The sequence below is a fragment of the Eleutherodactylus coqui genome, chromosome 2, assembly GCF_035609145.1.
Source record: "Eleutherodactylus coqui strain aEleCoq1 chromosome 2, aEleCoq1.hap1, whole genome shotgun sequence".
In the NCBI taxonomy this organism is placed as follows: domain Eukaryota; kingdom Metazoa; phylum Chordata; class Amphibia; order Anura; family Eleutherodactylidae; genus Eleutherodactylus; species Eleutherodactylus coqui.
This window is the reverse complement of record NC_089838.1, coordinates 174,339,132-174,366,418: the sequence shown is the minus strand read 5'-3', so window position 1 is coordinate 174,366,418 and position 27,287 is coordinate 174,339,132. Positions and strand designations below refer to the sequence as shown.

The window sequence follows — 27,287 nt, the reverse complement described above, 5'->3', positions numbered from 1 at the left end:
CATTCATAAAATCACATAGAAGAATTTGTATATTCTCGTATATATATACAGCTGATAGAAAAAGTCTGCACAGCCCTGGTAAAATGCCAGATTTTTGTCGTGTTAAAAAATCTGACAAAGATGAATCATTTCAGATTTATTTCCACTTTGATGTGTACTGTTCCATTGAAAAACAAAACTGAAATCTTTTAGGCCGGTCTCACATGGACAGGACGGATTCCGCATTCAGAAGCTGGCAGCGGAATCCAGCTCAGACTGCAGCCGGCGTCCACGTGGAAATGTTTAAATCTGTATTGCGGGTGGTTCGGATGGCTTGCTGTTGGACATGCGCAGTGCAGATTTTTTCAAATCTTTTTTTGCCGCACCATCGATAGGCAATGACGTGGGTACCCACATCCAATCCGCAAGGTCAACTGCGGATGGGCCGCAGATTGGATGGCTTCCACTGACTTCAATGGAAGCCGTCCGTGTGGAATCCGTACAAGAATAGAGCATGCTGCAATTTTATTTCCGCAAGCAGAAATCGCAATCGCCGTCCTCTCATGTGAACGGACATGTCAATGCTCTATTCTTGTTAATGGATGCGGAATACTGCAGATCATTCGTGCGGGTGACGATCGCAAATTCCACAATCCAAATTCGGTCGTGTGAGACAGGCCTTATGGTGGAAAGATAAAACTAACAAAAAACTAAATGTGGTTGCATAAGTGTTTGCACCCTCTTATATTGGGCATGTGGTTGTGTTCAGAATTAGCCGAACACATTTAAACTCATGATAAATAGTAGTCAGCACTCCGCTGTCATTATATAAAGGGATCCTGATTGACCCCATATAAGGTTCAGCTCTTCTAGTAGGATTCTCCTGACACTTTTATAGCTGCATATTTCAGCAAAAGCCTTGGTCTGTAAAGAGCTTACAGCACATCAAAGGGATCTATCTGATTGTTGAAAAGTATCAGTCAGGAGAAGGGTATAAACACATTGCCAAGGCATCACATAAACCATAGAATACAGGAAAGATGGTCACGAAGAAGTGGCTTAAATTTAGCCAAGGACATTACCAAGAACAGGACGTCCTTCAAAAATTGATAAAAAGACCATAAGAAAATTGGTCTAGGAGGCTACCAAGAGGCCTAGAGCAACAGTAAAGGAGCTGCAGGAGTTTCTGGCAAGTACTGGTTGTATAGTGCATGTGCCAACCATCTCCCATATTCTTCATATATCTGGGCTGTGGTGGAGGGTGGCAAGACGGAAGCCTTTTCTAACCAAATCTCCAAGCCCGGTTATGTTTTGCCAATGCCTACATCAAGTCTGCCAAAAGCATGTGGGAGAACGTGTTATGGTCTCATGAGAACAAGGTTGGACTTTATGGCTATAATTCCAAAAGGTATGTTTGGCACAAAGCCAACACTGTGCAACACTAGAAGAATCCCACACCCGCAGTGAGGATGGTGAAGGCAGCATAAGTCCTCCCCTCACACAGACGTTTATTGTACAGCGTTTGTGCTAAACGCTGTACAAGGCTCCTATTCATTTCAATGTGGCTGCTCACACAAGGCTGAAAAACGCTGTGTAGAAAAAAAAGCTGCATTTTGAAAGCGTTGCATATTCTATTCTTGGGCGTTTTCAGCTGTGTCTCCCATTGAAATGAATGGGCAGCGTTAAAAAACGCAGCGTTTTTGCAAACGCCCCGTGTGAGAGAGGCCTTATGCTTTGGGGCTGTTTTTCTGCTGCAGGAACTGGGGCTTTAGGCAAGGTGGAGGGAATTATCAACAGTCCCAAATATCAGCCCATTTTGGCATAAAACCTTCAGGCCTCTGCTGAAAAGGTCAAGAGGAGGAAGAATTTCACCTTTAAGTGCGACAACGACCCAAAGCAAACCTCCAAATCAACCAAAGAATGGCTTCACCAGAAGAAGATCAAAGTTTTAGAATGGCCCAGTCAGAGCCCAGAATCACATTGAAGACCTGAAGAGGGCGCTACACATGAAATGCTCTCGTAATCTGACAGATTTGGATCGCTTTTACAAGGTAAAGAGTGGGCAAAGATTGCCAAGTCAACATGTGCCATGCTGATAGACACCTACCCAAAGAGACTGAATGCGGTTATGAAGTCAAAGGGTACATGAAAATATGTATTAGCTTTAGTGTGTGTATATTTATGCAACCACATTATTTTAGGTTTTTTCTCACCCTAAAAGATTTCAGTTTGTTTTTCAATGGAATTGTACAGATAATGGGTAACCTTGAAGGTAAACATAAATCTGAAATGTCTCATCTTTGTCAGATTTTTTTTAACATGACGAAAACATGGCATTACTTACTTTACCTTGCATACTTAGTTTAATTTGATCACGATACATAACTTCCAAATTTCCTTTTTTCAATTTAAGTGAAACTGTATATACTGATCTGTCAGTTCCATCTATCTTGTATTGATGACAATGGTGTATTCATATAAATATTGCATTGCGGTCAGTACTTATCTAATGTGTATGGGCAGCTTATAGGCTCACACTGACTTGCGGACTTGCGTCTTTTTAACACTGTGATATCGCTGCGTTTTTTTTTCATGCGATTATCAATGAGACTTTCTAATGTTAAAAACGCACCATAAGTTTGTGCTTTGCAATTTTTGCGCGATGCCTTTTTAACATTAGAAAGTCCCATTGACAATCGCATGAAAAAACCGCGGTGCTAAAAAATGTGCAAGAAAAACACAAGTGTGCAGGAGCCCTATCTTTAATCTTTTCACTGACAAGGACATATGTAAAACAATCATGCCTTTAAAAGTTTGTCGTGACTATATTATGATTTGCGTTTAGAACTTGGTTTCGTAATAAAGTCCAGGTTCAATATTCAAGGTGCAGTGTTTGGGGCACAGCATTTATTTGAAGTCAAGGAGCAGCATGAGAATCTACACCCTGGTTCTATGTTTCTCCAAGGGTGGCTAGCTACAAGTAACAACAAGAAAAAAAATAATACAGTCTATTTTTGTCATCTCTTTCCTGTACAGCTTTCCAAGGACCACAGGAACTTTTCTTCATGTTATCATATTATGAAATTAGTGTATAGACCCAGGCGGAAGTGGCAAGTATGGGCTCTGTACATCTTGAACCTTATTTGTAGTAGTTTTTTGCATCTTGGATCTGCTTGGATCTGACTTTAAAACACAAATTCTTATGCATTTCATAAAAAAAATTTAGGTTTTGATGCAATAAATGTAGAGAGACGCCCAATGCTGGGTGGAGTTTTCACGATGTATCTACAGTCTACATACAGAAAATATACAAAACAGCTATAACACTGAAACACAGGGCACATTATCCTGATGAAAAAGGCCACCGTCACTAGAGAACACCACTGCCATAAAGGGGTGGGTATTAGTGTACCTTGATGCCACCGGAAGCTAGGGGTTTGACAGGAGGAACGCCCCTCTCACATCTCCAGCTCCCGATAGGGTCAAGCCACAAAGGTCCTAGCAGCACAGTTTGCATAGATTTCTCCCAGCGCTGCAGTCTTAGCCTGACGGTTACTATACTTATTACGCTTACATTATGACTTGTAAATGCTGGCATGTTACCGCTGGAGCAATAGCGTGTCTGCTGGTTCAGCATTAAATTCTTGGCTCCGTTTGGGTTTGATGAGGCAAAGATACTTGTGCGTTATAAAAGGCTGCTATATACACATCTAATATAAAAAAGCCTACAGGCTTTTTCGTGCACCACACTTTGACCCCTTTGTGAGACCTTTGGTGGATGATTTTGGTGTCATTAGATTTGTGACATCCTCAGCACCGCTGTAAAATCATAACATTTGAGTTTGATACATTGAGTGACCAGTCAGGCCAGGGCAAAGTTCCTATGTTAAGTGTAGCGGTGCTGCTGTGCTTCAGCCAACAGGGCCGCCAGGGAGAGTCAAGCGTTGCTAAGTGCTTACCAGTTTGACTATTGCCATGTCCCCAACACGTGGAAGACCAAGCAGTGGACGGCGAACAGTTCAAAACATACATTCAAATGGAAGTTGGTGAGCTAAAAATGTAGTTTATCCTGAAGTCCTTTCCAATTAAAATAATCAATTCCTAAAACACTTACAACCATTCTGCTAAACATTTTATGTTCATGTAGTGAACATCGGGTCAATCTAGTGGTCTAAAATTATCCAACACATTCACTTACTTTTTGGCATATCTCCTGTACTTGATGCAGAAACCGTCCTGCTTCTGTCTTGGCAAGGGCTACTTTCATCCCTTTCTATTACAGTAGAATCCTCAGAAGCTGCCAAACCGGACTCTACAGACTCTAAGGGATCAGAAAACATCGCTGCCGAAAAATCAGAGAACTGTAACTCCGTATTCTTATGTTGTCCATTTGGCAATTCACTGTTAAACTGTTCATAAGAGCTACTGTATGTGTAATCACTTTCAGCATTTGACTCGTCTAGATTAAAGTCATCTGGATTTGGGCAGTCTTCCTCTTCTTCATCTTCATCATCCAATGGCTGTTCCAGTGAGAAAGGGCCATTTTCCATATGACCATTAGTTTTTGGAGACTCTATCCATGTTGGATCTGTATTGGCCAGTTCTGGCTCCCCATCATCATCATCCTTTTCTACAATTTCTTTCTCTGTATCTTCCTTCTCATCATGATCTTCACCTTCTGAAGAAACATTACCTGCTAAAACTGTAAAAATAAATATATTTAAAAGAAACATCTTTGGTTCTGTTTACACTAGTGCCATGGTTTTAATTTGCAAGAGAAGCCAGGACAATGTAATGCATCTGTTGTCCTCACTGAGACAAAACAGAGAGAAAAAACCCCAAGGCGTTAAAAGATCCCTTCTTCTCTCGTAGATATTAAGGGCAACTTATTCACAGAACAGGAATAGTCCAGAAGGAGTAAATGGTAGATATTAAGGGCTCCTGTCCACGGGCGATGATTCGCCGGCGGTAAATCGCTGGCGAATCACGATGTGTGAAGCTTTCCATAGCGTTTTTATGGAAAGTGCAGGGCCGACGTCCACGAGCAGAGAAACATAGCGATTCTCCGCTCGCGGGATCTAAATCGCGGCATACCGCGATTTTCTGCGCTGAGCCTATCTGTCAAATAGAGAGCTGTCAGCTCTCACCTGCTCCCGAGCGGCGGCGATCTGCTGCGGGATATCACTACACCCGTTGAAAGGCAGCTTTACACGATAAAGTAGCTCACAAGAGCACTGCCCAACAAGTAAATAACTGATAACGGGCCATTAATCGAAAACTTTGCTATTTACCCAGGCACAGGAGCTTGTCCACACTGGTGGCTGTGCCTGGTACTACAGTTCAACGTTCTTTTTAATGCAGCTGCAAGCAGCTAAACCTTGTTTACTTGAATGGAACGGAGCTGTAGTTTAACAGCCACATGTACAGACGAGCTGATGCAGCTGCATAAATAAGGATGATCAGGGAAGGTCCTGTTCTTAGTTAAAATAGTTTCTTCCCGCTTACCGACTGAAAATGGCAATCCTTTTGTTACCCATTTCTTCAGGCTTCCAGTCATGTATTCACAAGGGATTTTTTTTTTTTTTGCATTTATACTGTATGGAGAGCGTGAAAAAAAACGTGACACAATACGCACCATATTCATTGAATGGCTCCTCATCAGTAGCATCCTCAAGACAAACCGTCTTCAACTTTGCTTCTGGCTGGCTCTCAACATCCTGTTCATTTTCATTTTCTTCACTCTTTTTTCTTTCTGCCTCCCTTTCCAGCTCCTCAATTTCTTGGAGGCGTTTTTCAAGTAGCTCTGCTTGACGCTTTTGCTTTTTTTTAAGTTTTTTCTTTTTATTTTTGGATATCTTGCCAACCTGTGAAGACAAAACAAAGTGTATCTTGATTAATGGTTTTACTAAAAAAAAAATGTAAATAAAAATAAACTTCACTGCACCTTGAAATCAAAGATTGCCATTAAAAAAATATACGGTAGGCCATCCCTCTTGTCGCCAGCATTAAACTGTACGGTGTTGTTCATTGGCCTGCTTCCTCTAAGACCAAATAAAATGTAAGTCTTACAGAAGTTGTCTGGTGGCTAAATCTTTTCTTCTTTACAATAATGTATCGTAAATTCTGTTTGCTGCTGGTTTGTCAAGTGGGCAAAAACTCCCCAAGCTAGCTCTCCTGGTACGTCAGGATGAAAAGTGGTTTTAGAGGTCCATCATGGAAGTGGGCAAAAACTCCCCAAGCTAGCTCTCCTGGTACGTCAGGATGAAAAGTGGTTTTAGAGGTCCATCATGGACCAACATACGACCTGGGACATCTAGGTGCTAGTGGAGTGTTCCTTTTGGGATCTTCCACTAGACACCGGGTAAGTCCCGTTCTTCATTACCTTTACATGTATATTTTGCCTCTAGCGAGGCACATCTGTTAGTCGGTATTTGACATTACGGAGCGCTGTTCACATTTTCTGCATTTTTCATACAATAATTTATGGCATCTTAGCATGTGACCACTGAGCCAATCTCTAGTCTCCCCATGTTGGTACCGCTCTGAGAAGTGCTCGACTGCATTGGTCACATGCTTAGATGACACATGTTCTGCTGTACCTAAAAGTGGGCAAGAAGTGGAAAGGCAAATGGACAAAGGCGAGTTTAGGCCCCTTAAATATTTTATCAGCCACTGGACACCTCCTTTACAATGGCACGGGTTCAAAGTCCAAGGCCAAGCGCCATATATTTATCAGGTCAACCATTAGGACTGTATATATTTTCACAATACATCAGTCTATTAGCAAATAAGCGTGAAAGGGTACATGCTTGCATATGAGGTCGTTTTTAAACTAGGAAAATCAGGTAATTTCCCCATTACATTCCTGAATTTCTATTACCCAAGAAACATCTTTGCGACAGCAATTAGGGCAATATGTTTTTATAAACGTGACAATAAGAAATACAGCCATATTGGTTGTAACTTTTCAATTACCGTATTTTTCGCTTTATAAGATGCACTTTTCTTCCCCCGAAAGTGGGGGGAAAAAAGTCAGTGCATCTTATAAACCGAATGTGCCGAAATTCAACGATCAAGCGTTTGTTAGCATGATCGCGAGTTTAACGTGCGATCTCGCCAACTAAATCGCGGTCGTCTAAACAAACTCACAAATGCGCCATCAGTTAGGATTTCTCTCTCCTCTGCACTGCCGTACGTACGTACTGCTGAATGGTGGTGAGCGCCGGCGGGAACCGCTGTTGCTCCCCCGCCTCCACCAATCGGCTTCTTCCCTTCCTCCCGCCGTACACGAGCGCCGCTGTTACAGAGCTCCGTTGTCTCAGAGCTCTGCTGCTTCTTCTGTGAAAGAGAAAGTAAAGGCATAGAAGTGGCCCTCCGTTGCCCTGTACTATCACCTGCACTGTCAACTAAATATTTTTTGCCTATTTTCCTCCTCCAAAAAATACGGTAATCGTTTTTACAGGAATTCCCCTTAAAAAAAAAATACTATGGACTGGCCATCACAAATTAGAGTTCCATATGACGCAAAGTGCTAAGGCAGCAGAAATGCAGTCCTAAGCTCTCGCTCACACCTGGGAGGTTGCGAGTTCAATCTCGCATTGTTCAGGTAGCCGGTTCAAGGTTGACTCAGCCTTCCATCCTTCTGAGGTCAGTAAAATAAGTACCCAGCCTGGCGGGAGTAATAAATTACCTGACAGTGCTGCAAGAATTAAGTTGTCACTAAGTAAATAAAAAGATTTTATTTAATCAACTCCTGGCAATAAATGCCAATGGCACTACACTGTAGAGCAAAACTAACTGACAAAAAAGGGAGACAGAAAAAAAAAAGTATAGAAAACATATTACAATGATGGTAGGCAACATTTGCCAACCATATATCAAATGTTAATCAAAGGCAGAACTTCACTTTAAAAACTTATACAGTTAAAAGTACAAATAGCAGGTCAAGGACACAATTTGTATTTATATCTACATTTGCATAATATCTATTCACACATTGATTACAAAAATGATTTGTCTTAGCACTTACTGGTTTCTGTTGTGGAGCAGTGCTCACTAAAACAAAAGAGAAACAACCATTAGTGTGGTTTAGCACAGCATATTTATTGGTGTTTATCCAGGCATTTTCTGTAGCAAAAAATGCTGCAGCTAGATGTTAGCTGTATGTCAAGGTATATGAAAGTTTTTTTGGTGGCTTTTATAAAACTTGTCTTTTTGGGTCAGTCGCGTTTTAATTTTTTTTCTTTTTTACAAATCACAGCAGGTTTGCTGGTTCTTTTTAGCGTTTCTATATTAACTTTAATATAAAAAAAAGACCAAAAAGAAACGCATGCAGAAAATATGTGGATTAAAAAACCACCACCCCACAAAACGCCTATAACAGACTCACGTACCAGTTTTAACCCCTTTAGTGGCACGCTCGGAAAATCTCTGGGGCTTGCTGCAATGATCATGCAGTTAAACCCCGGAAGATTTCCGTGGACAGCTCTAATGCTGAAATGTGCAGAGCAGTGAGCTGTAAGCCCCGGAGATTTCCCTGACATAATATCAACTGTTAAAGTAGTACAGTGCTTTCAAATATTTGTGGAATTAAATTGCCTTGTTGACTCTTTTAAAAAACCTGCCCTGTGAGGCATGACATGGTAGTAATAAACCTGCCACTGAAGGGGTTAAAGGAGAAAGGCAAGGCATAATGTGTAACCACATTCAAGTTTGATGTATTTCTACTATTATATACAAAAGAAAACCATGCTTTTTACCTGCTGAACCAGATGGAGGCGGTGCACCTGCTTTTTGCCATTCTGTGGCTTCTGCAGCCATTCTACGGACATAAGCATCATCAACACACATCAAGATATTTTCTGGTTTTATGTCTGTGTGGATAATTTTACATTTGCTATGCAGATAATCTAAGCCTTGAAGGACCTACAAAACAAAAGTAATTACCAGTTTATTTGGAAAGGTTCTACATTTAGAGTAAGGCTGCCCACATTCACTGTGAAAAAACCGCACTATTTCGGCTATATGTGAAATTACAATTAAGGTCTAATTCAAGTAATATTCAATAGGATAAAGAACACAGAGATCATATATTATTAAATCTGTGCCTATATAAAAATAAAGGGCTGCCTGTCAGCAGAACCCTGACAGGCAGCCATAACAGACTGTACAACATACGTAATACAGAATGCAGTACATTGCAAAAGCGATCAAATGATCGCAGGTTCCAATCCCTTTGTGAAAATAGCGCAAGAGGAAAAAAAACTAAGAAATGTTCTGAAGTATACTAAAAATATATTCAAGCCAAAAAACAAACAAAACAAAAATGCAAAATGCTATTTGAAGAATAAATGCTTGATCAAAAAAGCACCTATACAAAATTGGTATTACCACATAGCAACCTGTACTATAAAGTTGTCACGTTAATTATCCTCATGCAGTGAAAATAAAGAAAGAAAAAGAATACTGGAATTGCTATTTTTGTTTACTCCACCTCTCAAGCATACAAAAGAAAAAAGTTGTACTGTAGCTAAAGCAAAATGGTATCGAATAAACTACAGGTCGTTCCACAAAATACAAGCTCTCTCACAGCATCATTGACTGAGAAATAAAAATGTTACAGATCATGGAATCTGGTGACACGAACAATTTTTTAATGCAAAGTGTAATAAAACATGAAAAAAAAAATTAGAAATTTGGTGCCACAGAATAAAAGTTACATCAATAATACAGCACAGTGAACACAGTGTAAAAGGACTGAATGAATTCCGAGTCTGCTGGCGAGAGGGAGACATCATGATAGATCTGTAAACTCACTTATATTGCCCCGCTATATAAAGTGAAGAAAAAAAATTGAAGTCACATTGAGAACATGATTTTGACAAGACTCGTGTGCACCTTTGGTTACTAAGTGGCCCCTGAAAAGTACGTTCAAATAAAATCTGCACTCTAGTGGTACAAATACCTTAATGACATACATCCTTAAAGGGCATATCATACCAGAAACAGAAGCAAGCCCTTCTACAGGTCATGGTGTTTTAAGGGATAATTCTTCTGTTTCAGCTGCCAACTAACCTAGCTATTAACTTTAATTTATTTCTATACTACCAATTTGCAGAACTGAAATACAGGAGAGGCTATATATACATAGTCATGGGAACTGCTTGTTTTACGCATATTACTTTAACATTGGTAGAAATGTGCTCTTTGATGTGTGTATACTACTTAATGTTATGAGGAAAACTTTGATAACGAAAATAGCAACCAGTATGACAAATACTGTTTAAGGGCTCCTGTCCATGGGCGAATTCTCACTGCGTTCCCTGCGGCGATATTCTGGCCGCAGGGAATACAGTGAACACTTTCCATAGCGTTGCTATGGAAAGCGCAGCCCCCTGTCCACGAGCGGAGAATCATAGCGATTCTCCGCTCGTGGATGGAAAATCGCAGCATGCTGCTAATAGCCGTGGTTCTCCATGGTGAGCCTATCTGTCAGATAGGCTCACCTCAGAGATCTGGCAGCTGGCTGCTGCTCCCCGGCGGCAGCTCCCGCAACGCGCGTGGACGGGCAGCCTTAAGAGAACGCGTTATCAGAAGATGAGCTACTGTATAAATTAAGTTTTTATGTTAAACATTTTTTAAAGAATTTTGGAGAATTTTTTTTGCTACTATTTAAATTTTAAAACAATCCCAAAATCCTGCAGTTTTCATGCTGACCACTCAATCTGATAGTTCCTCTTCTGTAGAGAAAACGTTTCAGCAGTCATCCAATCATCATCAGAGGCAGGATTACAAAGAAAGGTAACACCTATGATGTCACAGCTTCCTGCACAATGACCTTAGCAAGTCACAGAGCATGCTTAGAACAGTCTCCCATAGTAGTCAAGAGGTCAACTCCTGTCCACTATGGGAATGGATCATGATTTCTGATATAAAGCATAAAGGTTGCTGTAAAACAAAGCTCTGCAGCAAAGGCAAGATGGCAGCCCCATAGTCACATACAGACAACAGAATAAAGAAAATCTACAATCAGATGATAAAAACAGATTAGAAATTTGGAATATGTTTAATTATCTGGTTTTAATTAGTATAATAATACTGGTCATATACCCCCTTCAATGATTGTATCTTTCACAATTTTGCTGATGAAGGTAAAGTGCAAATCATAAATTACCTGACGAATAATACTTTTCACACAGCGAATGGGAAGACCCTGATAGTTTGACTTGATGATCCATTTTAATAAATGGTGACCCAGAACTTCAAAGACCATACAAACATCTGACATTATATTAAGGTTAAATATTAAAATGCTCATAGAAATATGCCCAGAATTTAAACAAAAATGTCACCAAAATTTTGCAATGCATTTTTATTTAGAAGAAAACTTAATTGGAAGTCTGCTGTACAGTGAGAATAAGTGGAATCTTTAACATTAATTGAACTGAAGGTTTGTAAGGTGTATCCTGTATACACAGCAGCTAAAAATCCAGAGATGAAGCAGCATAGCAGTAGAAGTGCAAAGCCCCCGGACAGAGGATGCCAAAAATCCAGCAAAAATACGAAGGGGGCAGCACTCCAATGATTGACAGCTCTTTATACACCCATGTCACAGATACTACATGGAGCCTTTTTGAGGAGGACTCTATGGAACAGGTGAAACGTTGCATCTGTGACTTGGGTGCATAAACAGACATTCACTTATTTTGGAATGATGCCCCCATTCTATTTTTCCTGTATAGAGATCCCATTACTACTTAATCAGCCACTAAAACAAGCTTTCTTTCAATGAATACATATTTTTACGACCCTGCATTAGAAGTGCGGCAGAGGTGTTGCATGCTGGGTATAGCAGGAACTCAGTTGTCAAAAGTCAGCTGAGCTTCTGCACTAACTGGCAGGATTAAGGCTTAATACATTAGATGCTGTGGTCAGTGCAACTGTAGCATCTAAAGAAGCTGACGGAGGGAGGGGGCTTCTACTCCGATGATGCAATCGCAAGTTCTGATGGTTTGCTATGGTACCTTAAGTAAAAAAAAAAAAGTTTTCAAAAATTGTAAAAAGAAAATAAATAGAAAAAACTAAATCCTTCCCCTTTTATGTTAAAAAAACCCACCACCAACAGGAAAAACAGCATTACACTTGTCCATAGTTTGTATCGAGTATTACAGCTCATTTACCACAATGGATCTAAGCTGAAATACCAAATAAAACTAATAGCCAGGTGGGTGTGTCACTGTCTCTAAAAGAAAGCAGCTGTATTGTTTTATATCTCTGGAAAACCTCTAAGAGAAAAAAAAGGCAATTTGGCTCCTTAAGGCCTCATGTCCACGGGGAAAATCAGATCCGCTGCAGATTCTCCATGGAGAATCTGCAGCGGGTCCCTCCTGCCCCGCGGACATGAGCGCCGAAAATAGCAATTTAAAAGAATTTACCTATCCGGCGCGGGCGACAAAGCTCTGCTCTTCCTCACGGCCGGATCTTCATTTTCGTCGTCATCTACGTGCCGCGCGCATGCGCCGGGCACATCCGCCGAGCCGAAGCAAGGGAGATGCGGCCGTGAGGAAGAGAAGAGCTTCGCGGTCCGCTGCGGGTGAGTAAATGCTTTAAATTCCTATTTTAGGTCTCTACAGTTACGTCCTGCAGGCTCAGGGGAATTATGGAGAGGGATCGCGGGCCGATCCCGCTTCATACAGTGTGGATACCGGCTATTTCTTGCAGCTGACACCCACCCACAACAGCTGCAATGTATTGTGTTGCTCAACTGATCTGTTTACCGTTTAAATGCTGATGTCAAGTCTGACAGTGGCATTTAAATGGTTTCTGAACGGCCCCTCAGTGAAGAGATTGTGGGGTTTCATTCTGTTACCATGGATGCCAGGGGCCTTCTGAAAGCCCTCAGGGCTGTCATTGCAGATTGCCTATCAAGCCATGCCTGTGACGTGGCTTGAAAGAATGCCTGTCAGATCGCGGTAAGATGTAATGCTATGGCATTACATCATACTGCAGGAGCGATCAAAAGCATCACAAGTTCTTGTCCCCTCTGGCGGCTAGAAGAAAAAGTAAAAAGAAGTAAAAAAAAATTTTAACTAATTATATTAAAGAAAAAAGTTAATAAAAGTTTAATAAAGACAAAACCCTTTTGCCATATTTACAATGTGCTCAAAAGAGTCAATATTATTTTTCTTGCTTTCTCTAATTTTTACAAGCAGCCATGTGTATATATTTCAAAGGATACGTATGCCGTTCATTCCAGAAATTTTAAAGTCATCGATTAACTGCACCACCATGTCTTTATTTGGATCTCCAGGGTCACTTTCACGCACCTGGAAAGAAAAAAATATTTTTATTTGAACACAATAAATATCTTTGCATCAGTGTATTATACGGATGTTCACCGATTACAATGGGTGTTTTATAATACGCAATTGTCCCTGAAATGTTGCTCCAGGGAAAACAAACATTTTTAGTATCTCAATTTGAAACAATCTCTGCTTGCGGTTTAACCCTTTCCAATCCACTGTCTGACGTCTGAAGACATTATGATTTAAGGCTGTACAGCTCCAATGTTTAAAGACGTCCGTCAGGGTTCTCTTACTGCATATTGCCAATCTCTCTGCTGTCGGAGCCTATCTAACAGGTCACCTCATGCAGTACTGGCTTTAGCCAGCATATAGTACCGTTGTATAATGGCAGAAAAAGAGTAAGCCCCCTAGGAAAACCAGGATACAAATTGCATTGGAAAGGGTTAATGGGTACCTCTGTAATCAGTAAGTCGATAAGGGACCAACATGGAACCTTTTGACTCCTACTACCACTGTGTTTAAAATACAAAACTTAATGGTGCTTTCAAATAATAACATTTCTAATAGAAATAACTTACTAATATGAAGAATTTTAGGAAAGAGCTAACAGCCACATACTAAGGCCGCCTGCACACAGGCGGAAATCCCGCGTCGGGATTTCCGCCACTGAAAGCCTGCATAGGAGTGCATTACAATACGCACTCCTATGCAGACGGCCGCGGTTGGGCCACACGAAATGTCGCGTGGCAAACAAACCGCGGCATGTCCTATTTTTGTGCGGGGCTTGCAGAGCCTCGCACAGAAACGTCACTCACCCGGCCGCCGGCTCCGGTCTGCGCATGCGACGGCTGCCCGGCAGCCGGCACATAAAAGAGCCGGGGCCGCCGGGCGCGGGTGAGTACGCGCTCGTCTCTGCAGGCGCTCGGGTCGGGTTCCGTGGCGAGTATTCTTGCCGCCGGATCCGACCCGCTCGTCTGCAGGCGGCCTATAAGTCACACACTACAAACAAAAAAAAATTAAATAAAACTAATTATTAAACAGAAAAAAAAATAAATAAAACACTGCAACTATATAGAAAAAAATGATGAAAGTTGTTGAGGATTAAATCGAGGAAGCAAAATATGCTTTGGCACTAAAAGGGTATTAACTTACACATCTGAGCAGCTTTATTTCATCCAAAGCCGTCTCTGTATAGTGTTGAGCACTTTTTACTACTTTCATTGCAACAAATCTCTTCCCCCTAGAAAATTGATAACATTACAAATAATCAGCATATATGTAAAATTATTGTCACCACAGGGAATGTTTTCCCTGTAACTGGGGCTCCTATGGATGTCCCAGCTACAGTGCGAAAGTGTCAAATAAAAAAAAACAAAACATGTGACTGTCCCCCAGAGGTCTTAGATGACGTCATGGGAAACATAGATACTACAAGTTTAAATATTTCATACACACTTATTTATTTCTATAACATTCAGCAGTACAGTCCTCCTTCTAAAGCTCTCTGACAGTAATAGTGATAGTAGTGACTGTTGTGTCATAGTTTCTATGGCTATACACAGACAGTTCTTTTAGTAAAAATTTAGAAACAAGAAAAAAAGGGGTTGTGTTGCTGGCATTAAACATGATGATGGCATTGCCACTATTATTTACAGCGTTTACGTGAAAATAAGACAGTCTTATATTAATTTTTGCCTCAAAAGAGGCACAGTGTCTTATTTTCAGGGAGTGTCTTATACTTAACCAGCCGCCGGCGTCTGTGTTCCTTGCGCTGGTCTCTGCGCTGCTGCAGTCCTTAGTGCTGACATGATTTTATTTTCCTGGCAAAGGGGCTTTGAATACCCCGCCTCCGGTAAGCGCAAGAAAAGAATCCTGTCGGCGCTGAGACCTGCAGCAGTGTGGGGACCCAGATGCTGGCGAGTATAAGCAATAAGGTAAAAAAAGCAATAATCACCTAGCTGCCGGCATCTGTGTCCTTCGCACTGGTCTCCACGCTGCTGCAGTTCTCAGCGCCGACAGGATTCTTTTCTAGTGACCCCGCCTCCGGCAAGTGCTGTGATTGGATCGGGCACCAGCCAATCAAAGCTGGTGCTCGATCGAATCACAGCGCTGGTTTACTGGAGGCGGTGTATTCAAAGCCCTGCCACTAGAAGAGAATCATGTCAGCGCTGGAGACTTCAGCCTTCCACAGCACCGGAGACCAGCGCGAGGGACACAGACGCCAGCGGCTAGGTGAGTTTTTTTTTAAAAACATAGTATAGCAAGGGCTTATTCTCAGGGGAAGGCTGATATTTCAAGCCCCCCATCCCGCTCCCCGAAAATAGGGTAGGGCTTAGGGGAAAACAGAAGTATGTAAGACTACTGAAGGTGCACACCCGGGATGCAACTGTAATTAAAACTGAAGATCCCATCAAAATCTAAAGTGGAGTTATCATTAAGCTATTTAGGACCAACCATAGTAAATTTATGACACTTGGTCCTAGGCTTTAAACCCAGTCGATAGTTAAAAAAAAAAAATAATAATATGGCAGGGGTTTAAAGCCTCTGCTTCTGCAAGAAATCAGAAGCATTTTGGGTTGTCAGCTTTTAGTGACAGCTGAGAACCTGTGGGAGAAGGCAGGAATGGTTTTTAACCCTTTCTGCCTTCTCCTTTCTCTAATACACAACGCTCAATGATGTACTAAATATGTAGTAGAAAGTGGAAGTATAACTCGGCTGCCGGGATCCCCTGCTACAGCAGAGCTGCAGAGTCACAGCAGACCCTGATCAGCTCTGCGGGTTGAGGGAGAATCAATTATCAATGTATTTTCATTGACTCCATTCACCACGTGATATGCTATTAAATTACAGTCACGTGAACCTGCTCTTAGGAATAAGAAAAATGTACAAAGGCCATTCTATTTAAGTGGAATTAGAAAGAAAGGTCAATGGCATAATATGAAATTCAAGGTTATAAAACCGAAAATCTTACTGCATGTCCCAGCAGAGCCACACTGTGGAGAAATGACCCCATCCCAGCTTTCTAATAACGTGGTAACGACCATTAAACAGATCTCCTATTTTCACTGGATGGTAGCCACCTGTAGAAGTAAAAAAAATAATACAATGCATTTCAAATACAAATTACACAGAATTCCATAAAAGAAGTGTTGTATATTTGGAAGGTCAGATTTACACAGTCACATAATCATCTACAAAATTGTATTGTAGAAAATTCAGCCATATCTTTTAAGGATGCTTGAGTGGTTATAACAGATTAACCCCCTAGTGACCAAGCTTCTTTTTCCCCATTTCCGGTTTTTTCTCCCCCCTTTTAAAAAACCGTAACTCCTTTATTTATCCATCGACGTTGCTGTATGAAGGCTTGTTTTTTGTGTGGCGAGTTCTATTTTTCAATATAATGTACTGCAAAAAAAACTTTTAAAAAATGCAGAAAGAAATAGAAAAAAATGAAATTTCTCCATCTTTCAGTGCGTCTTGTTTCTACTGCGCACAAACTGCAACAAAAGTTACATGATAACTTTATTCTACGTGTCAGTACGATTACTACGATATCAAAACTTGTATACTTTTGTTTTTTCTGTACTAAGTTTATTTTTTTTAAAGAGATTTAATTTTTTAAAATTATTTTCTGCTGCCATTTTCTGTGCGCAATAAGGTTTTTTTTTTCTGTTGACATAGCTGTGCGGGGGCTCATTTTTTGCAGGACGACCTGTAGTTTGTGTTGGTACCATTTTAAAATACCTATAACTTTTTGGGAGTTTTTAATTGCATTTTTTCTTGGAGACAGGGTGACCAAAAAAGCGCATTTCTGGTGTTATTTTTTTTTCTGACGACGTTCATTGTGCGGGGTACATAATGCGTTACTTTAATAGATCGGACTTTTATGGATGCAGCGATACCAAATATGTATTTTGATTTTATTATTTAGATTCTTTTATTATAAATATGGCAATTTTTTTTTTTTCAATAATTAGTAAAACTTTATCGATCCTATTTTTACTTTTTTTTTAGTCTTTTTAGTTTTAGGCATTCTGCCACAACAGGCCTTGGGGCCTTTCGGAAAGCCCCCTGCTCCCATGACACCCGCAATCGTTCAGGGGATTTAAATGCCTCTGTCAGAATTGACAGCGGCATTTAAAGGGTTAACAGCCCCGATGAGCCACGCGGAGCTGTTGCCGCCGGGTGTTGGCTGTAGGAAACAGCGACGATGTATGGAGGGAGATGGCCAGGCGATCTCCCTTAATATATAGCCCGCAGCTGCAGAATGTAAAAATACGATGGGCTGGTTACTAAGGGGCTATAGAGCAATTCATTGCCGTGTCAACTTTCACTCTTAGGAAGGTCTCTGTGAAAGCTTCCTGTTCTGTATGCAACAAAATAGGTCATTTCTACCACCTTCAAAGCTGGATATCACTAGGAAACCTCACAACAAGGTGCTATCATGTGGTAGAGATGAAAGCTTCTTGTGATGGTCTCAGACCTTCCCACTGCTACATAATCCATCCTCACCTCAGTTCTTGCAAGGGGTCCGTTTCTGGAAGTTGTCTGACCTGAATTCTATGAAACTACATGAACCTCATGGTTACCCCTGTAAATACACCGATAGCGGTCGGTCACTGATAGGACCGCCCATTGGACTGTTCAGGTCAGAATGAGCAGAGATATATCAATGAATCAACTACAAGTAATATTGAATCTTTTCCCATTACACTATATACCACTCTGCTCAGCTCCTCCTGCTATATAACATCATGCCTGCAGTTTGGACAGTGTGTTCCAGCTGACAGACTCGATCTCTCCACATGAATTCTGCAAGGTATGTTGGAAGCAAATCAAGAAGGACACCCCTTTTTGTTTTGATACAAGCCTTACTTACTTATTTCAGTAAGACTCTATATGTATATTGTTGTAGGCAGCCCGGGACTCTGTGAACCAGGGCACTCCACATGCCAAATAATAGGATGGAGGGCTTTGGCACTTCTGTCAGGAACAACTTATATATACCCAACAGCTGACATTGTTACAGTTTCCACAATTCGAAAGAATTCGTGATCCGAGGCACAACCATGATGGTACTTTATTTTATGACTAAAACAAGACTCGTTAACTTGAACCTAATGACTGTTGCCAGAAAGTAAAGTGGGGTTAGCATGAAAATAGACACTACATACATCACAATAAAAGTTATGAGTCAATTATGGTGCGTTTAGATATTCCAGTCAGTTGTGCAGCTTGTTTTTCAGAGGTTTCCAAACACCGAAGGTCAGCAGTGTGTAGCGCTTTCATAGAAAGAGCCATTGCTGATGGATACCCATGATGACGCACAGTTGATGGCAACGTTCGCAGTTTAGATTGTTTGCAAGTAAATAGCGCTGTTTCATGAACTCTGACTTCAGTGCTTTTCATATCCACCATAATAGGCTGCAGTGTGTTCTCAAAGAAATGTTGATCTATTTCGATTTGCGTTTATAGCGAATGTCCTTTGTTGCCCATAGCAACCAATCACAGCTCAATTTTCATTAACCCCTTAAGGACATGGCCAATTTTGGCATTGAGGATGCAACAACTTCTGGGGGATTTTCATCTCCACTTTTCAAGAGCAATAACCTTTTTTTTATCTTTTCCATCTACATTGCTGTATAAGGGCTTGTTTTTTGCGTGGCGAACTGTAGTTTTTATTGGTGCCATTTTTGGGTACATAGACTATGTTGTAAAACTTTTATTAATTTTTTTATGATCGCAGGGAGGAGAAAACACATTAATTCTGTCATTGTTTTTTGTGTTCTTTTTTATAGTGTTAATCATGCAGCATAAATGACACAATACATTTTTTCTGCGGGTTGGTAAGATTACAATGATACCAAAATTCTTTTTTTTTTAGGTTTTTCCACAATAAAACCCCTTTTTGGAAAGTAGTTTTTCTAAACAGAGCTCTATATGGGCTTGTTTTTTGCGTAACGAGCTGTAGTTTTTATGGGTACCATTTTAGGGTACATATGACTTTTTTGATCACTTTTACTGGAGCCACAATGAAAAAAATAAGCATTTTGTCTTTGTGTTTTTTTTACGCTTTTGCCGTGCAGGTTAAAAAGTGTGTTCAATTTGTTGTGCGAGTCGTTACGGATACGGCGATACCAAATATGTAGGATTTACACTTTTTTCATATTAATAGGGGGAAAAGCACAAAAAAGGGTTTTAATTTCCTTTTTTTTTTTTTTTTACACTACCTATGATCGCTATGATAAAGCATTGCAGGACTTCTGTCCTGCAATGTATTATCGCTTGTTATAGCAATCATAGGCACTGGCAATGCAGGACGCCAGTATCTGGCGCCCTGTTGCCATGGCAACCCGTCAGACCCTTACATCGCGAGAGTTCGATGACGTCACACAGGGAGCGCATTCCCTCTGTGAACCCTTTACATGCTGCGATATACATAGATCACAGCGTGTAAGGGGTTAACAGTGGGGTCGAGTTCCCGATGCACCCCCACTGTTGCAGCCGGATAGCATGGGATCTCTTCTGATCTTGAGCTATCTTCAGGGCGTATCCACCCTGCCAGAATGTACAGTTACGCCCTGTGGCGTTAAGAGGTTTTGTCATTAGAAAAAATAAATCCTATACTTACCTATTCCTCCTTACCAGCCTTTTTATTGCATCTTCTCCTGTCTCCTCCAGTCCCCCGGGTCACATCACCTCCAGCTGGCCCGATCATCTTTTTCCTGTTATGTAACGTACATTCTAGGCATTTTCCTTCTTGCAGGGCAGTGTATGTTACGTCACTAGTGATGTAGAGTTCACTGCCTAGCAGGGAATGCCAAATCCTATGCCAGGCTACTGCTGAGACTGCACATACGCAATGTCTTGCGGCAATAGTATATGAACACTCATGGCGGGTCAGCGTGCATGGGCAGTCTCAGCAATAGCCCGGCATAGGAGCCGGCATTCCCTGCTAGGCAGTGAACGCTACGTCACTAGTGACATAACATACACTAACCTGCAGGAAGAAGATTGCCGTGAATGGACATTACGTCACAGGCAGAAGAGGATCCGGACGGCTGGAGGTGATGTGACCGGGGGGACTGCAGGACCCAGGAGAAGACCCAGTAGTAGAAAGAGGATTGTTTGGGGAGGGATAGGCGAGTATTGAATTTTTTTTTCTAAAGACAGAACGCCTTTAATATATGAAAGCTGAGCTCTGATTGGTTGCTATAAGCAACAAAGGACATTCTCACTTTAAGACAGTTTCATAAATCTCCTCTAATATCACTGAGGAAGCAGAGAGACAATCTTCACTTGTTCAATCAGGGGGACATAATCTTCAATATAACAATGTAATTTTCGTGTGCCAAGGTTAACTCTCCTACCACTGATGCATTGCACCCCTACAGATGGGCTCCGTGTAACATTTCTGACACGGTTTCTACTACTAAAGACCTATTTTTTTTCTCCTCTGACTGTTTTACATGATGCATAATTGACACTGCACCTGAACTTTTTACTTGGTAGGACTTATGGTGCCTCATGTGGTGGAGAGTGTTGACTCAGCCTTCCATCCTTCGGAGGTCAGTAAAATGAGTACCCAAGCTTGCTGGGGGGTAATAAACAAATTTCCTGAAAGCGATGCGGAATAAGTTGGCGCAATAACATGTCCCTTCCCCCTACTTGGTGCAATGGAGGCACTGGTTTACGCTTCCCTAAATATAAAGCATAGGGCAATACCCTTTTTACACTTGAAATTTGCATATTTGTAACACCTTGTCATGTTTTATGTGGCTGTACTACAATTGGCTCGTTCGCTTTAGATGTATATTTTGTAAACAACTGATGTACACACCATATGTGCAGCTACTAATTAGCTCATCAACAATGAAAACAGGTGTGACCACGAGTGAGAGCAACCAATACAGTGACAAGGTGAAAGAATGTGCTTGTAAACCTTAGGTAACACAGACTAAAGCTGCCCATATACCCATAACAACTGTGGACCCATAGACTGCTTGGCAGACTGAGCTGAGCCACAACTGGACAACTCTTATCTCTCGGGGACCAAAAGGAACAAGTGTTTAAATTCAACATCCCCAATGTTATTTGTCTGGGAAAAGTGGAGTGGCCCCCATACACATTGAGAGTCGTGCGGCCCCACTGTTATTGGTGGGTTTGGATGACCAGACACTAATATGCATGGGTCCTTAAGGATCCTTTTGCATGGCTCAATATGATCCAGATGGAGAGTGCCGAACGATCGTTAATCTTTTATACACTTACATTGATATCGGCAGCACAGCCATCATGCACATGGAGAGATCTGCTAATGGCACCAATGATTTTTCTGGCAGAAGTAATGAGCTGATCAGCCCCCAAAAAATAAACTACTAGCTGATCCCTGCCCTGTTTTCTCAGAGCGACGATCAGGTGAATGAATGTTCTCACAAATGGTTATTCATGATCAATGGCCTGTGGAAAGGGGCCTTAAAAGTGTGATATCGATAAGTATCGCCTTTTAATGTGATCGTTGAATAGATTTGATTCCAGTTTCTGTTATTTGTTTTCAAAAGTGATGGAAACCTTCACAGAAGCCTCAAAAGCTATAATGCATATTTGTTAACAGAGCTATGTCGCTCGTTCCATGATATTTGATAGCAAGAAAAGCATAAGATGCAGGGCTATTTTTGCAATCAAAATGATGGCCACAACAACAGAACTTCAAAACCCCCCGTTTTAATAGGCACCATTGTTATTTGTCCCATGGTGGCGAATCCAGGGCTGCATAGTGGCACAATGTGAATGCAGCCTTACCAAAATTATAATGACCAATCATCAGCCATTTCAATGGAAAAGCTATGAGCAATGAAATAGAATTTAAGAAGTACCGTACTTGCTAAATAATCATCAGGAGATAAATATTGGGGATACAGCTGTCATCGGAATCATCCAAAATTAGGCTACATTCACTCTTGCGTCACAGACCCTTGTCATATTTAGTGGAAAGAATAGTGAAGCATGCAGCGCTATTCTCCATGTTAAGGTGAACAATGCGGTGACATCTGACAGCCTCAGTTATAAGTCAATGGTGTAAGTTGAGCAACAAATATGGCACAGTGTTATGGTTTCTGTTTAGGAAGGAAACAGTGTTGCAAATCTGAACAGATCCTTAAAAGGTGTTATCCCACAGACGACTCAACACCTAGCCACAGGACAGATGACACAGTATTAGTAAGGGGTCCCTGGGACCCTCACCAATCCCAAGAATGCCCCATTGTTACTGTAGGGGTTGCACTAAGGAGGAGGAGAGTGGGACACCAGATCCCCATTCTTGTAGTGGGACCCCTACCAGACTGTAAAAAGGTGGCGAAAGTCAATTGTGGGGTAACCCTTTTAATGAAACATTCCATGCAAAACTATCATGTTATGCTTAGTACAGGCTACGTGGAGTCAGAGACCCACTCAAGGATTCAAAGAACACCAAAGATAGAAGTCATGCACAGCCTTCTTAAATCCAACAACAGGCAAAACACTGTGTAAAACTTTTACCTGAAGTGTGCCTTTAAAGTTTGTAACTTGTAAAGTCTTAAAGAAAGAGGTATATGTTGTCATTAAAACACTGATGCTGCATTAGAGCTTTACTTCATCTTCAATACTTACTAATTGGTAACATAACCCTAACAGGAACAGCACTCTATAGATGGAAGGAAAGATGCAGAGGGAAAGTAACCCGTGGGACTTTCTGAGAAAACTACAGAAACCCTCGCTCTGCAAAACTCCTTGGGATGCCTTCCAATGCCTATAAAGAGGCACCTGTAAGCTTTTTGAAGCGTTGGATGCTAATAAAATCCCACCCCTTCCCTTTTTCCCCCCAGCTCCCATAGGAGTCTATGGAAGCCGCAGCCGTATATCGGGCAAAAGATAGTTCCAGTACTATCTTTTTAGCCACTGTAAATATGCCGGCCATATTTCAGTCGCGTATGTTCCATTTTTGACAATCGGACGTATTTACGCTCCGTATACTCACCCTTTTGAACAAATGCATTGTAAACCAATACATCAGATGGTCACGTAAATCGGTCGGGCATAAAAAAAGTCGCCATTTATGCACTCATGTGAATGAAGCCTTAATGTGATGTCTATAGGCTGCAGCAGCCGGTTTAAAGGGCCATTACAGGCTGCTGCAGCCAATCACAGACTTCTGTGTTCTAGTGCTGAGGTCTGTGATTAGCTGCTGTAGCCTGTGACATCCAGTACACAGGCTGACTGGAGCTAGTAAGCACAGTCTGGACCTGGAGGATGCAGCTGCGGTGCAAGAGATGTGAGGACCCAGGAGAGGAGAGTATAAGGTTGTTTATTATTTTCTGCCATGGGGAACCAGTTTGCAAAGTAAAACATTATCGGGGATAATTGAAGGTTGAGAACTCACAAAAAAGGATAAAATGCTCAGTTTATTGAGGAGGAGGGTGACATGGGACCCCCACTGATAATAAACTTATTCTCTGTCCACAGGATAGGGGTAAGTTTACATTTTGGGATAACCCCATTTAAGACTGAAAGAGATAAGACATTACACCTAGTATAGAATTAAACACTGTGCATTAATTCTCTTGGTGTAACCTCAGATCCCTGTTACTATCCCGTTGCGATATTGATCCAACTCACTATTGACCGTAGCCTTATGAAGACATTAAATGGTTATTATAAGTGAGAACATTGTCTATTCTAGACTACTTTGCCAGTAGTGGCAACATATGCAATAGCTTTTCTTTTTGCTAGTTTCTTTTTACTCCATGTATATTGATAGCTATGAATATACATGGAGTAAAAGCTGAGACTTTAAAAGCAGCACTGTTTCCACCATTCAGAAATGGAGCGTGATATGCTGCAAATTGAAAAGAACCTCGCCTGTCAAAACTGTACTCCAGTCAGACCTGTTAGGCCTCCCTCACACAGGCATTTGCAGTAAACAGCAGCACTGGCAGCGTTTTGGCTGAGTTTTCAGTAAGCTGATAACGCAGCTAGGGAAGCTGAAAATAAAAATAAAAAATCAAATACTCCCCCTAGTAGGCGCCGTCCGCCGTCACTGCAGGCTTTCAGGCACTTGTCCGTTTTCCCTGCAGAGCATCTCTTGCTGGTAACAGGTTTTCAAGACCATGCCTCGAGGAAGAGATTGCTCTGATTGGCTGAGCCGTGAGCCATTAATTTCTTGAATGGCTGTGATTGGTGCTGGATTAGCCAATCAGAGCAATCTCTTGCTAGAGGCGGGGTCTTCAAATCCCATCACTAGCAAAAGTTCCTCTGACAAGTGCCCGGAGCCCCGTAAAGCAGCGCCAGGGACCAGACAGCGCCAGCATTGGTGAGCATAAATTTTGTTTTTGATAGTGCATCTAGCGCTTCCCAGAACGCGGCATAACGCTGCCCATTCACTTCAATGCGCGACGCAGGGCTGAAATTGGCCAAAGATAGGACATGCATCGCTGTCAAAGCGCAGAGTTGAAGACGCTGCGTTTTGACGTTTGTGTGAACAGCCCCATTGAAATGAAGGGGAGCGTTGTACAGCGTTTAGTGCTGTGCTGAAAAAGGTAGTGCTAAATGCTGTAAAAAAAAAAAAAAAAGGCTGTGTGAGGGAGGCCTTAAACAGTTTATGTACTGTCAGGATGAACAGATTCCATGAGACAAGGAGCCAATCCAATAAGAAATTTGCTGCTGGTACACAACTTATTGAATTGTTTGATATTGATGTCTATGACTAATTACCTGGCTATAAAAATTTTTATTTTATATATATATATATATATATATATATATATATATATATATATATATATACACACATATACACACACACACATATACCCTTGAATTGGTATAGTCAGTGGCAGATATTCAGCACAGAGTGTACAACAAAGTGTTCATACTTTCTAGCTTGGCAGTTAAACATGGCATAAATCCAGCATCTCTCTTCCTTTTATACAGGTACATATTCTATTCAGAATCTGCTATATTAACCATTTCTGTGCTGACCCTCCATTTTAATTGCTGCAAGTTTAGTTCACGCTGCACAAATCTGTCCTTTCTCTCCTCCATTTTGATCTGATTCATTCTCTAACCTTTTGTGAAATTCTTTAATCCGCCTTTGATTTTATGATACACACAGGTCAGAAAGTAAGTTCCTTTTCCTCCTCTTAGTATTTCCACCTCGAGTATAATGTTTGGCTAATTGATTGGTTAAATAGTTAAATTAACCCTAGATCAGATGTCCAGGATTCTGCCAGGTTTCGGGTGTGGACTCTGCATCCAAATCCTAGTAGAAGAGGCATTTTATATCCAATTGCATGCTCTGGAAAAAAAAGCCTCCATGGAATAACAAACATGCTTCGGATTTTTAAAATCCACAGCATGTTCATTATCACTGTGGATTACACATGTGAACAGCACTGGATTACAGTGAAATTAATCTACGTCCAGATTTGGGGCAGAAAACTTTAATTATAGCTGTGGTTTTTAGAAAAGTCCACAGTGGATTTGTCTATGGCATGTTAACATACCCTAAATGTAGCATGAATGATTGTACAGAAATGGCTGGGCCAACAAGTCTATCATTTTGTTCTGGCACGCTATCATGCGCATTTTTCCAGTTTTTTTCCCCCACCCTTTGTTTAAATTTCCCACACCGTTGCTTCACAGTAGTGTGTATGTATGTCACCCATTCGCAATGTAATTCATGGTGTTGATTACGTGCCTATAGAGAACAATGGGCTCTGTCGCACGCAATACGCAGAAAAATGGAACATTCGGTGTTCTTTTTTGCGCTCACGTATTATGCAATTCTTATAAGCAAGTGTGAGTGAACCAGAGTAAGGCAATGAATTTGATTGCCTGCGAATTACCGTGTATCACACGCATATACACTGCTCATGTAATATGCATAATCTCATATATGAGCCCGGCCTTATGGAGTGGCATGGCAAGTGGCTCAATTCCATGAATCACCGTACTACTAATGCAGTGATGATGCAAGCTGAGTTGCTGCACCTGCACAGTCCATTCTGTGAGCTGGAATTAGAGATAAATCTGATTCTGGCAGTTTAACCCCTTAAATGCTTTGGTCAAGACATTTAAATAGGATTTGATGGAGGAAAGGGACTTCTTCCGTTAGTCTACCAGTGCCTCCTCAATGTAATTGCAGGGTGCCAATGGGCTACCATGGCAGCCAAGGGCCCCCAGGTCGGTTATTAGTTCCTATCTATTAAGGTACGGTAGAGGACAAAGTCTACTTCTCACCTTTACAGTAATCGGCAGGATCTTCTTGTTCCTCATCGTCGGAGCCCAATATCTCTTCCTCTGGCTCAGGTGGTGCCGGCTCAGGTAGCGGAGGAGGTGGTGGGGGAGGTGGAGGAGCTGACGGAACTTTCTGTTGAGCCTCCGGCCTAAAAGGAGAGGAAGAAGTAATTTCTTTAGCACTCTCTTTACCAAGCTAATTGTTGACACTTATGGCAAAAAGGTGCGATCATCCAGATTGTAAAATTAGCCATAGATTAGAAAATCCAAAAAGATAAAGGGAACTGCACTATACCAGGTATTAAAGGATGCAATGGCTTAGTTTTCTGCCCTCATCTCTCCTCTTTTGTACTTTTTATCAGCTAACTTATGACCACAACAAATAACATCTTTATTCTGGTCATACATTTGGTGATAAGAAAGTGCAGGAGAGGAGAGAGCAGAGGAAAGCTAAGCCATCAGCCTAGCTTCACTTATGGATCTCCCACTGAGATATATGCTGCAGTTTCTTAATACAGTGATCTGTAGAAGCTGCATAAGACAAACCATGCAAAAGTTTTTAATTAAACCCTATTGTAAAAATGATTGCCAGCCCAAAATAAATGCATTTAAGTGAAAACAATTACCCCTGAAATGGTCTCCATACCCTTTAAAGAATATTATTGAAATGCCAAATATTATATCTACATGCCATCCATTTACAGGTGCATACCTTTACGAAATCTAATACAA

At 41.2% G+C, this 27,287-nt stretch overlaps 1 protein-coding gene across 6 annotated transcripts in view; it reads right to left on the bottom strand.

Annotated features, from left to right (window-relative positions):
- SRPK2 (SRSF protein kinase 2) overlaps positions 1–27,287 on the bottom strand; it is a 126,246-nt gene that overhangs the window by 27,354 nt on the left and 71,605 nt on the right. For 3 of the 6 annotated variants that reach the window (XM_066591956.1, XM_066591955.1, XM_066591957.1), the window contains 10 exons: positions 26,559–26,704; positions 16,255–16,363; positions 14,436–14,523; positions 13,217–13,304; positions 11,153–11,259; positions 8,739–8,904; positions 8,009–8,034; positions 7,183–7,317; positions 5,615–5,843; positions 4,178–4,681 (listed from right to left, as the gene is read on the bottom strand). In XM_066591956.1, the coding sequence (XP_066448053.1) occupies positions 4,178–4,681; positions 5,615–5,843; positions 7,183–7,317; positions 8,009–8,034; positions 8,739–8,904; positions 11,153–11,259; positions 13,217–13,304; positions 14,436–14,523; positions 16,255–16,363; positions 26,559–26,704 (1,598 nt within the window). The remainder of the gene's footprint in view (positions 1–4,177; positions 4,682–5,614; positions 5,844–7,182; positions 7,318–8,008; positions 8,035–8,738; positions 8,905–11,152; positions 11,260–13,216; positions 13,305–14,435; positions 14,524–16,254; positions 16,364–26,558; positions 26,705–27,287) is intronic. The other 3 variants (XM_066591960.1, XM_066591959.1, XM_066591958.1) reach the window with 1 other exon arrangement.